This window comes from Ranitomeya imitator, chromosome 4 (assembly GCF_032444005.1).
Source record: "Ranitomeya imitator isolate aRanImi1 chromosome 4, aRanImi1.pri, whole genome shotgun sequence".
Taxonomy (NCBI): domain Eukaryota; kingdom Metazoa; phylum Chordata; class Amphibia; order Anura; family Dendrobatidae; genus Ranitomeya; species Ranitomeya imitator.
The window spans coordinates 18,626,779-18,643,713 of NC_091285.1; the positions used below are offsets into that span (position 1 = coordinate 18,626,779).

At 43.2% G+C, this 16,935-nt stretch overlaps 1 protein-coding gene and 1 long non-coding RNA gene across 2 annotated transcripts in view; one reads left to right on the forward strand and one right to left on the reverse strand.

Moving 5' to 3' along the window:
* LOC138673909 (uncharacterized) overlaps window positions 1–10,992 on the forward strand; it is an 81,478-nt gene extending 70,486 nt beyond the window's left edge. Inside the window, exons 2-3 of the long non-coding RNA XR_011320366.1 lie at window positions 7,724–7,807; window positions 10,799–10,992. This is a non-coding gene — a long non-coding RNA (uncharacterized lncRNA). The remainder of the gene's footprint in view (window positions 1–7,723; window positions 7,808–10,798) is intronic.
* On the reverse strand, window positions 369–2,774 carry LOC138675179 (E3 ubiquitin/ISG15 ligase TRIM25-like). The gene has a single exon (XM_069763201.1). It carries the CDS (start codon window positions 2,420–2,422, stop codon window positions 815–817), a length of 1,608 nt encoding a protein of 535 aa, XP_069619302.1. The 5' UTR covers window positions 2,423–2,774; the 3' UTR covers window positions 369–814.
* Window positions 10,993–16,935: the final 5,943 nt, after the last annotated feature.

A 16,935-nucleotide genomic window follows, 5' to 3' on the forward strand; every position in this document is an offset into this window, starting at 1 on the left:
ATCTGAGAATATATACCATAATTATCTTGTAGAGGATAAAGATGGGGCTCCGAATTGATAATGAAGAAATAGTACATTTACAATGGGGCTTCAATGAGAAGACCCCCAAACACATCCAGCACTGCAAACAGAAACCAATACCACCCCCTTCCCCCATACAATTCAGTGCTGCTCAACAATATACTTCGAAAACAGATACAGTCCATAAATACTTATAAGGATAAGAAAAAATTCCATCTCTCACCAAAACGTTAAATTGGAGCAAATTTATTCCAAGGGCAAAAAATTACAGCGAGGGGAATAAGGGCGAGGAATAACAATAACAGTTGCTTTCTGTGTATTATTCCTCGCCCTTATTCCTCCCCACCGTAATTTTATGCCCTTGAAATAAATTTTCTAATTTTTTACGTTTTGGTGAGTGCTGGAATTTTATCCCAAGAATTCACTCATATGACTTACTCTACGATCACATCCTGCACAATGACCTCTATGTATGAGAAATGTTAGAATCTGCAAATGAAAAACTACAACAATGTAAAGTACAATGCAAGAATAGCATATTAACAATCACAATCTACTCACAGTATATAAAGGTTTGGCATCAGATACAAATCGGCACAAATCTGTGGCACAAATGTCACATTTTCACAGCAACTTTTACTCACTGCTATGGAAAGAGTAAAGTCCGCAGCCATACCTGTCGCAGTATCTGCCATAAAACACATTTTTGAGCAGTCATATAGGGATCTCAGCTGTAATCCTGACTTTTATTCATCCCAGTAGTGGAATAATCCAGCAGTCTCTTGTGGAAATCTTAGATCATGAATGATAGTTTCTTCCAGTTTCTGCTTTCCTCCAATATCTTTATAGAACCTTTATATACGTGTAATGCAGCACGAAGGGGCTCGGAGAAGGCTGTAATGAAGGTGTGTAAGTGTCTGATGGGGTCACACAGCTCATAAAAGGACAACTGCCCGAGGTCATAATCCAGACATATCCTGACTCTATCACTGGAGATTTTGTGAGGTAACAGGATCACTTTACTGTTATGTATCACTGAATACTGATTATTATTATATCTCCACAAACACCAGGACTTTTTATTATATCCAAGCACTGACTGACCTCCCCTCCTGGTTATAGTAGGATAACACATCCCCACACTCCACCGTCCTGATCTACTGATCTTCACATCCCAGTAATGTCGTCCTGAGGTAAGTACCTCCATGCCCATCACCTGATATTCCTTGAATCTTTCTGCTGTTTCTGGACGTTTCTGCTTCTCTTCTGTCCAGGTCGCAGTTTTCAGGTCGTCTGATATACGGAGATTATTACCAGCTGTGCTTTCATCCAGTAATATGTCTGCAGGAATCACCACATAGATCCCGCTCCTTATACCTGATATTACGTCACATAATTTGTGTAATGAGTATGAGATCACAGACACATCCACGTCATCTCCATCATGGGGCTGTTTATCATGTCCTCCTGTGTCCTCATCACCTCCCTCCTCCTCAGGATCGCACAAGTCACCGGTGTCTGGTTCCTGTAAGACAGTCAGTGGATCCGTCATGTTACACAGCTCCTCAATGTGTCTCATCTTCCTGGACAGCTCGTCCTTCTTTCTTTTCAGCTTCTGGATCAGAATAAATAGTGACAGTAACTCTTCCATTTCCTGCCTGGAGATCTCACTCAGGACCTTCTCCTCCAAGTCATCCACCTGTCTCCTGATGTTTGTACATAGGTAAGTGACTCTCTCGGCTTTTTCAACTGCTTGTTCTTGAGCTTTTGTCCTTTGCTCCTCTAGACTCTGGCCTTTCTCCTCGGTGTCATTGATCTTTGTGATACATTTCTGGAGGACATTTCTCAGTTTCCTCTTCTTCTTCTCAGAGGCCTCATTCAGAAGCTCCACCCGATGTTCCCGATGTTCTTCTACTGAACAATAGACACAAATACAAGCAGCGTCCTCAGTGCAGTAATATTCCAGGATCTTCTTATGGACAGAACATTTCCTTTTCTCCAGAGAAGTGCTGGGATCACATAAGACGTGTTCTGGTGATTTGCTGTGAACGCTCAGATGTTTATCACACAGAGAAGCCTCACAGTGTAGACAGGATCTAACAGCAGGTACCGGAGAGTCCACACAGTAAGTGCAGAATACCCCATTTTCCATATGTGGTGGAGTAAACAGGAATTTCTCCGTTACTTTTCGCAGAGCTATGTTCCTCATCAGTGCCGGCCGCTCTTGAAATTCTTCTCTGCAGTCAGGACAGGAATAAACTCCAGACTCGTCCTGTGTATCCAGCACATGACCAATACAGAACCGGCAGAAGTTGTGTCCACATCTCAGCATTACAGGATCTGTATAAGGGCTCAGACAGGTGGAGCAGTCCAGCTCTTCTCTCAGATTAGCAGATGCCATGGCTGGAAGAGAGAAACAAAACTACAATTCTCTCCTGCTCAATAGGGTGGGCTTTATATTGTGTACACAGGGGAGGGCTGAGGAGCAGAAGGTCACTAACTATTAACCTGTTAATGGACACTTGTGAAAATCACATCTTATATCTGCTGTAAATTTCAAGTCTACATTGTGGTCTCATGTAAGGAGTGAATGTATTGAAAGCCAACAAGGACAATATCGATAAGAAATACATGTAATATGAATGACTGAACTCACAGTTTGATATCCACAAACTGGTTAGGGCTAAAGGTTTTCAAAGAGATAAGGCCCCGTCACACTTAGCGACGCTAAAGCGATCCCGACAACGATACGACCTGTCAGGGATCGTTGCTGCGTCGCTATGTGGTCGCTGGTGAGATGTCAAACAGTGAGCTCTTCCCAACGACGCAGCAGCGATGCGGCGACCTGTAGCGACCTGTACAACGATGTCGTTGGTCGTTGTGACCCTGTCACATGGCAGCTATTATGACGATTCAGACCTCGATGAGGGACGTCCTGTGTGACGTTGTAGTCACACAGGCGTGCATTTGCGTTGCCTTTTCCGCGCCCATTCAGTTCCGATTGGTGGTCGCTACTGCGTTCTGATTGGTGGCGGCCTTGCCTTATGAGGCGACACAATAGCCCTTCGGTGGGAACGCATTTGAGACCCCAAACGATACCTACCGTGCACAAAAGGTGTCAGAAGAACCGTTGAAGAATAGATAAATCGAAGAGGAGTCGCAGGCCAGAGAACTCTACAACGATCTGCAAACCACCACGCGGTCAGGAACAAAGGATGGAAGCGCTACTAAGTCGCCTTCTGTTGAAGGCATGACCGCCAATCAGAACGCAGTAGCGACCACCAATCGGAGCGGAGGGGTGCGGAAAAGGCAACACAAATGCATGCCTATGTGTTGGTGTCTGAGTCATCAACGAGGTCGTTGGTAAGGTGTCAAACACAGCGATGTGTGCTACCCAGCGGGACCTCAACGATCAAAAAAAGGTCCAGGCCATTCTGACACGACCAGCGATCTCACAGCAGGGGCCTGGTCGCTGCTATGTGTCAAACATAGCAAGATCGCTACTGAGGTCGCTGTTGCGTCACAAAACTTGTGACTCAGCAGCGAGCTCGCTAGCGACCTCGCTTAGTGTGAAGGTACCTATGCTGTAGAAGGTGCTGTGGGGGGTCATAAAAGGCTCGAAGGCAATTGTGTGTCCTGTGGTGCCTTTTGTTCTTATCTCCCATCTAAATGGAATGAATTTGAACCTGTCCTCAAACCTTTTTGACACAGAGACCTTTTGGCTTACACAATGGCTTAAGGTACCGTCACACATAACGATATCGTTAACGATATCGTTGCTTTTTGTGACGTAGCAACGATATCGTTAACGAAATCGTTATGCGTGACAGCGACCAATGACCAGGCCCCTGCTGGGAGATCGTTGGTCGCTGGGGAAAGTCAGAGACTTTATTTCGTCGCTGGATCACCCGCTGACATCGCTGAATCAGCGTGTGTGACGCCGATTCAGGCAGGGCCGCGCTTAGTAACCCGATGTTTACCCTGGCTACCATTGTAAAAGTAAAAAAAAAAACACTACATACTTACATTCCTGTTACGTTCCCCCAGTGTCAGCTTCCCTGCATCCCCCAGTGTCAGCGCCGGCCGTCCGTAAAGCAGAGCACAGCGGTGACGTCACTGCTCTGCTTTCCGGCCAGCGCTTACACAGTGCAGGGAAGCTGAAGACGAGGGATGCGACAGGAATGTAAGTATGTAGTGTTTTTTTTTTACTTTTACAATGGTAACCAGGGTAAACATCGGGTTACTAAGCGTGGCTCTGGGCTTAGTAACCCAATGTTTACCCTGGTTACCCGGGGACTTCGGGATCGTTGGTCGCTGGAGAGCTGTCTGTGTGACAGCTCTCCAGCGACCAAACAGCGACGCTGCAGCGATCGGCACCGTTGTCTAGATCGCTGCAGCGTCGCTAAATGTGACGGTACCTTTACAATACACCCCTTTGCCATTTTTCAGGTTTTGCTACCACACAATTTGGAATTTCACCATTTTTTTTGTTGATGGGCTGCATTAGTTCATGTTATGAACATGCCTACAAAATTTTAGAAACTTTGGAAGACCTTATGGGAAGATTCTTAATAGTTAACATAAAAATAGAGGGGACTTCATACTGTCTTGTAAATCTATATGCACCCAATGGCCCAGACTTACGGTTTCAATCTCAGGGATCCAAGAAGTATTGTTTCTCCTTGCGAGAGTGACATGTTAAGCATGTCGAGGTGAGGAGACTTAAAACCGCAATGCTCCTCTGGGAAATATCAATCTCAGCAACTCACTAAATTAACGAACTGGAATGCATCCAATCTAATTGTTGGAGGCGATTTTAATGAGTTATATGATCCGTCTATGGATGGATCAGGCTCAGGTGGTCATGGAACTAACAAGTGGTGGTCTCATACAGAAACTGATAGACCACCTGGGGCTGACGGGTGTATGGAGATGGCAACACCCTACAGAAAGGGACTTTTCCCATTATTCTAATGTTCATAATTCCCATGCAAGATTAGACTGTTGGTTACTGGGCTTATCAATGGTGCCACTTATTGTTCTGACAGATATCTTGGATATTCACGTAGCCAATCATGCCCCGGTGGTCTTTAGCTCTAGATTGGTAATTCCAGTTTGTAAAGAGCGGAGGTGGAGGTTCCCTTCTTATCTATATTCGTTTGATGATTTTAAGGCTTCTCTACAGATGTCATGAAATATATACATAGAAGATCAAAAGGAACATTGTAGTGATCCACATTTGTTTTGGACAGCCTCTAAAGCGATATTGAGAGGTCAAATCATCTCTTATGTTGGGAATAAACGGAAAAAATTATTGGAGCCTACTTTAGTAGCACAGGGAAAAGTAACTCAGGCTTATAAAAATTTTAAGCTGTTCAACATGTCCGTAAATAAACATAGATTCGTAGAGGCCAAAGAGATAGCCGAAAATATTGAGCATGAAAGAGCACTATACAGCTTAGACTGCCAGAAACACAGGTATTTCAAATGCGGAAACAGGCCAGGGAAGCTACTTGCCTCTCTTACCAAACCATACAGCCAAGCAACTGGAATTAATAAGATTTGTAAATGAGGTGGGGAAATTACATCAGACAGTAAACAAATAATAAAGGAATTTGGACTTTTTTTTAGCTCTCTGTATGCAGTGGGAGGAGAGAAGGTGGAAGGGGATTTGTGTTTTCTTCAGAGTGGGGTGGTTCCTAGCATTACAAAGGATCAAAGGAACTTAGTAATTCATCCATTACCATTGCGGAGGTACTACAGGCTATTTCTACTCTTAAGATTTCTAAAGCACCGGGTCCAGACGGATTTAGTGGCGAATATTATATAATTCTGGGTTCTTCGGTGGGTCCACATTTATGCCGATCATTCCTGAACTAATCTCACCACATCAGACGGGGTCTGTACATGGGAAATCAATAACTTACAACATAAGAACAGCAATTGGCATAATATCTTGTCGTAGACTTAATAATGGTAAAAAAAAAAATATTGGTAGGTTTTGACGCAGATAAGGCCTTTGATAGGGTCTCCTGGAACTATTTACATAAATTGTTAGAAATTAAAGGGTTTGGGTCATGGTTTTGCACGGCTATTAGACTGATATACAAAGACCCCACGTCTAGGCTCTTTATAAATAATACTCTATCATTACCATTTAATAGTCGAATGTGTACAAGGCAAGGTTGCCCGCTGTCTCCATTATTATTTAATCTGGCGTTATATCCTCTATTAAGAACTCTTCAAAATTCATCTGATTTTCAGGGGATACGTTCAGGGAATGTGGAGACCAAACTATTAGCTTTTGCCGATGATTTTCTGCTATTTATTGCGAACCCCGAACAAGTTATTCCAACCATAATATCGACAATTGAAAATTTTGGAACTTTCAAGGGATTTAAGATTAATTACAATGAATCAGAAGCTTTGGCAGTATTCAGATCGGGTAGAAAATCTGAGGGTTCATTTCTATTTCAATGGAAGGGTGAATCTATTCGATATCTGGGCATTCGGTTGCCAGCAGATCCACCTAACTTATATAGTCTTAATTATAGACCCATTATTCTTAAAGTAACTAATCTCCTAAGTTCACTCTCGGGGAGGTGTCACCTACTTAAAATGATAATATTCCCAAAGTTATAAAATTTATTTAAAACATTACCACTTTTATTATCCCATTCGGACATCAATCTATTGAATATTTTTCGACAGTTCATTTGGGGAATAAGAGGTCATGCAGGTATTGGGCTATGTAAACTACAATTGCCAAGATCGGAGGGAGGTATTAATCTCCCTGACATTGGTAGATATAATATAGTGGCAAACTAGGTATGTTATAGATTGGTTACGAGGGTCATCTCACTTTGCCAATGTTCTCTTGGAAAGGCAGATCTATCCTCATATATCTTTAATGGCCTTGATACAGCTGACTAATGAGGAGCTCCCCAGAGATATCAGAGAACATCCAATACTATGGCACACTATTTTGTCTTGGAGACGAGGAAGGAAACTATGTAATCTAAGGGATGGACGATCACCCTTCCAACCTTTGCTAGAGAACCCACTATTTTTAAAGGGTAATCCTCCTAAGATCTATAGGTCCCTGGTGCAGCAAAAATGTGTCTCAGTGATAGATCTATTGGATCAGTGTTTTACTATGATAACTTTTGATGGGACAACATGATGTTTTAACTTGTTTGGAGGAAGACCATTCCTGTTTCTTCAGGCACGCAGTCTAGCCCTCAAATATGTAAATAGTAGACAGGGAAGGGATATGGGTACTAGATTAGACATACTCCTTAGAACAGGCAGATCTCAGCTGATGTCAACCAGTGCCATATACTCTATCCTGCATAAGAAATGGTCTTGGGATGCTAAAAACACAGGTCCAGTGAGATGGATAAAAGACATTGGGGGATTGGAGGTTCAGGAACTTTTGGAAGCTACTATGGCACAAAGGAAGATTACTCCTTATAGCAGCTATACCGATATGGCTTTACTGCTTTTGCATAGGGTTTATATTACCCCTTATGTCCAATTCAAAATGTCTCCCTTGAACTCTTATTTATGTACAAAGTGTGGTTTACATAATGCTGACATATTTCATCATATGTGGAGTTGTACTAAGATTCCAAAGTTATGGCATGATATTCACTCCGAATTGCAACAATTAAGTGGGGTCAAATTTCCTCTTACCCCACAGCGGACAATTTTCAATGTCCTGGAGGATACACAAAGAGCAATACCTAAGCATGTGAAGGCCATGTTGGTGATTTGGGCCTCAGCGGTAAGGAAAAGTATTTTACATCAGTGGTTAAATTCGAATAATCCGTTGAAATAATTGATATTAACAAAGATTAATTTCCTATTTAAAATGGACCAGTTTGAGACTCTGGCCAACAAAGAAAAATTGACTGAATTTTTTTTTACTAGATGGTAACATAGTAACATAGTTAGTAAGGCCGAAAAAAGACATTTGTCCATCCAGTTCAGCCTATATTCCATCATAATAAATCCCCAGATCTACGTCCTTCTACAGAACCTAATAATTGTATGATACAATATTGTTCTGCTCCAGGAAGACATCCAGGCCTCTCTTGAACCCCTTGACTGAGTTCGCCATCACCACCTCCTCAGACAAGCAATTCCAGATTCTCACTGCCCTAACAGTAAAGAATCCTCTTCTAGGTTGGTGGAAAAACCTTCTCTCCTCCAGACGCAAAGAATGCCCCCTTGTGCCCGTCACCTTCCTTGGTATAAACAGATCCTCAGCAAGATATTTGTATTGTCCCCTTATATACTTATACATGGTTATTAGATCGCCCCTCAGTCGTCTTTTTTCTAGACTAAATAATCCTAATTTCGCTAATCTATCTGGGTATTGTAGTTCTCCCATCCCCTTTATTAATTTTGTTGCCCTCTTTTGTACTCTCTCTAGTTCCATTATATCCTTCCTGAGCACCGGTGCCCAAAACTGGACACAGTACTCCATGTGCGGTCTAACTAGGGATTTGTACAGAGGCAGTATAATGCTCTCATCATGTGTATCCAGACCTCTTTTAATGCACCCCATGATCCTGTTTGCCTTGGCAGCTGCTGCCTGGCACTGGCTGCTCCAGGTAAGTTTATCATTAACTAGGATCCCCAAGTCCTTCTCCCTGTCAGATTTACCCAGTGGTTTCCCGTTCAGTGTGTAATGGTGATATTGATTCCCTCTTCCCATGTGTATAACCTTACATTTATCATTGTTAAACCTCATCTGCCACCTTTCAGCCCAAGTTTCCAACTTATCCAGATCCATCTGTAGCAGAATACTATCTTCTCTTGTATTAACTGCTTTACATAGTTTTGTATCATCTGCAAATATCGATATTTTACTGTGTAAACCTTCTACCAGATCATTAATGAATATGTTGAAGAGAACAGGTCCCAATACTGACCCCTGCGGTACCCCACTGGTCACAGCGACCCAGTTAGAGACTATACCATTTATAACCACCCTCTGCTTGGTGGTGATTCTTTATTCCTTCTCTAGACATAGAATCTGAGAACAGACTTAAAAAGCAATTCGAAAACACTATCTGGTATCTACTACAAAGCACTGGTGGACACGTTCCAGTTTAAAGATATTATTTAAATCATGACCCGATGTAGTAAACATCGGGTTACTAAGCGCGGCCCTGCGCTTAGTAACCCGATGTTTACCCTGGTTACAAGTGAAGACGCCGATCCAGCGATGTCAACGGGTGATCCAGCGACGAAACAAAGTTCTGGCCTTCTAGCTCCGACCAGCGATGTCACAGCAGGATCCTGATCGCTGCTGCGTGTCAAACACAACGATATCGCTATCCAGGACGCTGCAACGTCACGGATCGCTATAGTTATCGTTCTAAAGTCGCCCAGTGTGAAGGTACCTTTATGGTACCCCACTAGAAACACTTAAAAATTCCATCATATGCTACGTTCACATTTGCGTCTTTGGGCGCAGCGTCTTCGACGGATACCGACGCATGCGTCATGCACCCCTATCTTTAACATGAGGGGCGCATGGACATGCGCCGGTATGCGTTGTGATGCATTGTACGACGCATGCGTCATTTGGGTGCACCAGACAGGGCGCGGGCGACACTACATGTAGCATTTTGCCTGCGCCAAATTTCCAATCAAAAACGCATGTAACGCACTTGCGTCGTACATGCGTCAAAAAAACACATTAGCGTCTATGATAAACGCATAGGGCGCAGGTGCCTGCGTTGACCTGCGTTGTACAACGCATGCGCCTTTTGAGAAAAAAACCATTGATGAAGTGTCTAGACAGTAAAAGCATTTGAAGACAACACATGTGTCAAAAAACGCTGCGTTGTGTATATGCGTTTTGCATTGCGTCGACGACGCTGCGCCCAAAGACGCAAATGTGAACGTAGCTATAGAAGGAATTAAATTAGCCTGGCATGACTTGTTTGCTTGAAACCCATGCTGGCTCTGGTTAATTACTGTATTTGTATCCAAGTACTTACATACATGCTGTTTAACAATTGATTCAAATATCTTTCCTAGTATAGAAGTAACGCTGACTGGCCTATAATTTCCTGGCTCCATCTTCTTTTCTTTTTTTTTTTTTAAGACATGGACAATATTTGCCTTTCTGCCGTCTTCTGGGACTTCTGTTTTCCAGCATTTTTCAAAGATTCTGGCTAGTGATTCAGCAATTTCCTTTACTAACTCTTTCAGTACCCTAGGATGTAAGGCCCCTTTCACACGTCAGTTTTTTGCCATCAGACACAATCCGTTGGCTCTACAGATCGACGGATCCGTAGCAGATCGTGAAAAACTGAAGAGACGGATTTTTTTTTTTTTACGGATCCGACTAGCGGATCTGGCTAGTTGGATCCTAAATAAATCGGAGCATGCTTAGTTTAAAAAAACGGAATCCGTCTCCGGATTCTGTCATTTGACGGATCCGGCGCGCATAGGCTTTCATTCAAGCAAACAACGATCCGTCGCTGGCCGATTTTTTGACATACACAAAAAACGTTACTTTGTCCGTTGTGTCTTACTGCCGGAAAAACAATTTTCGTCCGTCGCTAATACAAGTCTATGAGCAAAAAACGGATCCGGCAGCATCAGTCGCTGGATTAGTTTTTTTTCAAAATTTGACGGATTGCGACTGATAGCAAAAAACTGATGTGTGAAAGGGGCCTAATTCATCTGGACCATAAGATTTAAATTCATTTAAATTAACTCAGTTTTCCCTCACCATCTCTCTGTTTATGGATAGAGTGGATTATTTTATTCCTTCGATGGCACCGTGAAGATCAGTTGATGTTGCTAGCTGCAAAGAGAAAAGTAGTCCGAACCTCCTGCACCAATTGGACCACAGACACACACAGTATATAACAGCGTGGAAGCGCGAAATGGCCGTCGTCAGTTTGCAGTTCACGTGCTCCCGTGTTACCCTGCCGTTGACTTGTATGTCACAATAAAAGACTGGATTTTTTTAAGGATGGTGAGTGATCTTCTTTTCCTCTTTCCTTTTCAGTGGATGTTGCATTTACTTTCTTAGGCCTGTTTCACACGTCAGTGTCTCCAGTACGTGAGGTGACAGTTTCCTCACGTACCGGAGACACTGACACACGTAGACACATAAAAATCACTGCATCTGTTCAGATGTCAGTGATTTTTTGCGGACCGTGTTTCCGTGTTTGGCCGTGTGCCAAACACGGAGACATGTCAGTGTTCGTGGGAGCGCACGTATTACACGGACCCATTAAAGTCAATGCCGTGTGCCGTGCAGGGGACAGCGCTACATTAAGCGCTGTCCCCCCCACTGGTGCTGAATCGGCGATTCATATCTTCCCTGCAGCAGCGTTTGCTGCAGGGAATATATGAATAATACTGTTTAAAATAAAGATGTATCTTCCCCCCGTTTTTATACGGTAATGGAATTATCTGGACGTGTGAAACCGGCCTTAGAGAACACAGATAAAAAAGAGGAATTTAAAAATTTGGCCCTCTAAACATCATTTCTTACCACTTCACCCTTTTCATCCTGTAAACATCCTATTAGCATCTTTGACTTTTCTTTTGCTTTTGACATATCCCCAAAATCCTTTTTTGCTGCTTTTGGTCTTCCTTGCAAGCTTTACTTCATTATTGGCTTTAGCTCTTCTAAAGGTACCGTTACACTAAACGATTTACCAATGATCACGACTAGCGATACTCACATTCCGGTTTCTGTCACGTCCCCCGGCATCCGCTTCCCTGCACTGTGTAAGTGCCGGCCGTAAAGCAGAGCGGTGACGTCACCGCTGTGCTCTGCTTTACGGCCTGCCAGCGCTGACACAGTCAGTGCGGGAAGCTGACGGCGGGGGACGTGACAGACACCGGAATGTGAGTATGTACTGTTTTTTTTTTTTTTTTTAAATTTTACAATGGTAACCAGGGTAAATATCGGGTTACTAAGCGTGGCCCTGCGCTTAGTAACCCGATATTTACCCTGGTTACCAGTGAACACATTGCTAGATCGGCGTCACACACGCCGAATCAGCGATGACAGCGGGTGATCAGCGACCAAAAAAAGGTCCTGATCATTTCCCAGCGACCAACGATCTCCCAGCAGGGGCCTGATCATTGGTCGCTGTCACGCATAACGAATTCGTTAACGATATCGTTGCTACGTCACAAAAAGCAACGATATCGTTATGTGTGAAGGTACCTTAACACACACAGGCTTAGATATATCTGGTACTGATATTTCCGGCACCAGATATATCAGTAGGTGTGAAAGAGGCCTAACTTTGATTTCTGGGAATTTTTAGTATTTTAGTTAAGCTTGGATCTCAAGTGCTTTACCAAAGTTCTTTCAATTTGTAAAATGTACTACAGGTGACAACAGTATATTGGATCTCCTCTATGCTAATGCTAAGAATGCTCATTCATTGTCTGCCTCCCTTGGGGAATCAGACCACAATTTTATACTATTGTCACCAGTTTATCACCCAGTTGTTAGTAAATTGAAAAAATCAGAATTTGGTCTCCAGTGGTAGAGGAGATGTTACAAGAACGCTTTGATCTTACAGACTGAGACTTATTGTGTGGAACTGAGGGAGAGAATATTAATGAAGGTGATGTTAACGAAGGGGTTGGTAGAATTACTGATTACATTAACTTTTGTACTGATATGCTTGGTGCCTCTAAAGGAGATTAGGTGTTTTGCAAATAACAAGCCCTACATAACAAAAGAATTAAAACACTTACTAAACATGAAAACCCTGGCATTTAAAATGAGGGACAAAATGAAAATTAAAATGATACAAGGAGACTTGAAAAAAAAAAAAAAGAATAAAAGATGCCCAGGTGGCACTCAGAACGAAACTAGAAAATAAAATGTCACATAATAACACCAAGGAGGTATGGTCATGAATGGAACTAATGTTAAGGTGAGGCCAGATCAGGGGGATTGGGACAGGACAGGCCTAAAGAAATGAATGAGTGTTTCAATAGATTCAGCAATACATGTGCAGAGCCAACAGGGATGGAGCTGGGAAAGATCAGCAACATTGATATTGGGGAATGAATGGACTGATTTCATAGTCTCCCAAAATGATGTGGAGACAGTTTAGGAAACTAAACAAAAGCAAAACAGCAGAGCTGGACGACCTGAGTCCACGTATCCATAAAGTGTGTGAAACCAGCTGTGTGCCGGCCTTCAGTACCTGTTTAACTGGAGCCTACAATCACAGACGGTACAAGTGTTACCAGCGTTATGGAAGACTTAATGCCTGGCTCCGATTCCTAGGACTACTTTCCCAGCATCCCGAAATGTCTATCATCCTGTGGCCTTAACATCACATGCTATGAAGTCCTTGGAAAAATTAGTGCTTGCTTGTTTACTTGAGTCCGAGGGTAAAGGTACCATCACATTAAGCGACGCTGCAGCGATATAGACAACGATGCCGATCACTGCAGCGTCGCTGTATGGTTGCTGGAGAGCTGTCACACAGACCGCTCTCCAGCGACCAACGATGCCGGTCCCATGGTAACCAGGGTAAACATCGGGTTACTAAGCGCAGGGCCGCGCTTAGTAACCCGATGTTTACCCTGGTTACCATTGTAAATGTAAAAAAAAAAAACACTACATACTTACATTCTGGTGTCTGTCGCGTCCCCCGGCGTTCTGCTTCCCTGCACTGTGTAAGCGCCGGCCGTAAAGCAGAGCGGTGACGTCACCGCTGTAATCTGCTTAACGGCAGGCCGGCGCTGACACAGTGCAGGGAAGCAGAACGCCGGAGGACGCGACAGACACCAGAATGTAAGTATGTAGTGTTTTTTTTTTTTTTACATTTACAATGGTAACCAGGGTAAACATCGGGTTACTAAGCCCTACCCTGCGCTTAGTAACCCGATGTTTACCATGGTTACAAGTGAAGACATCGCTGGATCGGCATCACGCACGCCGATTCAGCGATGTCAGCGGGAGATCTAGCGACTAAATAAAGTTCTGGCCTTCTAGCTCCGACCAGCGATGTCACAGCAGGATCCTGATCGCTGCTGCGTGTCAAACACAACGATATCACTATCCAGGACGCTGCAACGTCACGGATCGCTATCGTTCTAAAGTCGCTCAGTGTGAAGGTACCTTTAGGGCTTTTGCTGACCCCCCTACAGTTTGCTTACCAGCATAGATTGGGGGTGGACAATGCTGAATACCTTACATCCAATTTTACGATGCAAAAATATGACTGAAATGAACGCACGGTTTCACCCTTTCCTTTCATCTTGTATACCTGCCTATGCGGCATCAATAGTAAAAAATCTAATGCTAAAAATAATAAAAAACAAAAAACCTGCTATACTCACCCTCCGTTGTCTGCCGAGGAGCTCGCGCCGGCCACCATCTTCCGTTCCCGGCGATGCATTGCAAAATTACCCAGAAGACTTAGCGGCCTCGCGAGACCGCTAAGTCATCTGGGTAATTTCGCAATGCATCCTGGGAACGGAAGATGGCGGCAGCCGCGCACTCATCGCCTGCGCCAGATCCGAAGGTGAGTATGTTACAACTACAAGGGGCCCTCGGATCCGAAGGGGAGTATGTTTATTTTTTAACCTGTGACATACGTTGTTGTGCAATATACTACGTAGCTGGGCAATATACTACGTAGCTGGGCAATATACTACGTAACTGGGCAATATACTACGTAACTGGGCAATATACTACGTAACTGGGCAATATACTACGTAGCTGGGCAATATACTACGTAGCTGGGGAATATACTATGTAGCTGGGCAATATACTACGTAGCTGGGCAATATACTACGTAGCTGGGGAATATACTACGTAACTGGGCAATATACTACGTAACTGGGCAATATACTACGTAGCTGGGGAATATACTACGTAACTGGGCAATATACTACGTAGCTGGGGAATATACTACGTAACTGGGCAATATACTACGTGGCTGGGCAATATACTACGTGGACATGCATATTCTAGAATACCCGATGCGTTAGAATCGGGCCACCATCTAGTATATACTGTATATAATTTGTAAAGGGCACAGTGGTGGGCATTAAGAGGAGCAATGTTATTGTACCACACACCAGATGCAGTAATAGGGCATCATATGGCAGGATGAAGAGTTTGTGCAGGTTTGGACTAAATGGGGATGGGCTGGAAATGTGAGAAGTAAAATGTGTATTTGTTGTAATTTCTGCAGATCAGTCGTGGCTGCAGAAGTTGTCATGTTGGTCTGTGCCAGACGGAAAAAGTGAACGACTCCATAAGAAAAAAATGTCAGCTGTAAGTCACCATCTATAACTGTACTGTGATCAGTTGTATGGTATCTACCACTATACGATCATTGTATGGTGGTAATATCAGTTCTGGTCTTTGTACAGAGATATGTTTTCAGCCTGGTCACCTGCTTAGGTTCCCCTATACCCACAATTGGAGTGTGCCATCGTAGTTTTTACCAGGACCCACTCAGAAGTTTCACCACGTCCTGAGCTAAAACCATAGTTAAGCCTATACTCCAGGTATAAGCTGAGCAACGAGGATGTTTGATTTGAGAACCTTTGGTCTAATTTCAGTAATGTCAGTATCCCGCGCTTTGATGTGGGCTTCGGCGGTCAGCCCACCTCAAAGCCGACACATTTCAGCTGTTTTGAACAGCTGACATGTGCCCGCAATAGCTGCAGGCGGAATCACGATCCGCCCGCAGCTGTTAACTAGTTACATTCCGCTGTCAAACTCTGACAGCGGCAGTTAAATCTCACCTCTGGTCATCGGGCCTTGAATACGCGCACCGGTGACCCCCATCACATGATCGGGGTCATCGGTGCGTTAGCATAACAACCAGAGGTCTCCTTGAGACTTCTATGGTTGTCAGTGCCGGATTGCTATGAGCGCCACTCAGTGGTCGGCGCTCATAGCTACTCAGCAATTCAGCTACATAGAGGCGATCTGAACACTGACTATGTAACTGAGCCGATCAAGTTGTGCCAGCTTCTAGTCTCCTATGGAGACTATTGAAGCATGGCAAAAGTTAAAAAAAAAACAAAACAAAAACCTTAACGTGTTTGGTATCTATGAACTCGTAATGACCTGGAGAATCATAATGTCAGGTCAGTTTTAGCATTTAGTGAACCTAGCAAAAAAGCCAAACAAAAAACAAGTGTGGGATTGCACTTTTTTTTGCAACTTCACCGCACTGGGAATTGTTTTCCATTTTCTAGTACACGACATGGTAAAACTAATGATGTCGTTCAAAAGTAAAACTTGTCCCGCAAAAAATAAGCCCTCACATGGCCATATTGACAGAAAAATAAAAGTTATGGCTCTGGGAAGGAGGGGAGCGAAAAACGAACACAGAAAAACGGAAAATCCCAAGGTCATGAAGGGGTTAAGTAAGAAAAAATGCTACAAAATCTGTAGCTGTCACTTTACTGCTTTGTCAGATTATAAAAATCACAAATTTTCAGATTAGGCTATGTTCACATTTCCGTAACAAAAAACCCACAAATTATAATAGTAAAATATTACATTTTATCAAATCTTATTAAAAACATTCCAATATTCGAAAGCAGCTACAAGAAAAGGATGTACAAATGGTGTACAAATAATAATAATAATAATAATAATAATAGTAGTAATAATCGAATAACCAGCTCTCAGTTTTTTTTGAGACGGACAAAAGTTGTGTCTGCACAAAAAAAAAAAAAAAATTGCCAACAGATTGCTGCCGAATCAGTCCTAAAGGATGACAATTGGAAATATGATTTTAGCCTTAAAGGATTTCACTGTATAAGTTTTATCTGCTGATGTTTTTAATAGTAGTTTATGGAATCTATAATGTCCGAAGCCGGTATAGAGCGAGACTGTGCCTGCACAATGTGGTTGGAGTCAGAAGGACA

What these genes read in the sequence shown, in the direction of transcription:
- LOC138675179 (XM_069763201.1), bottom strand. Translation starts at nt 2,422, where the DNA reads ATGGCATCTGCTAATCTGAGAGAAGAGCTGGACTGCTCCACCTGTCTG.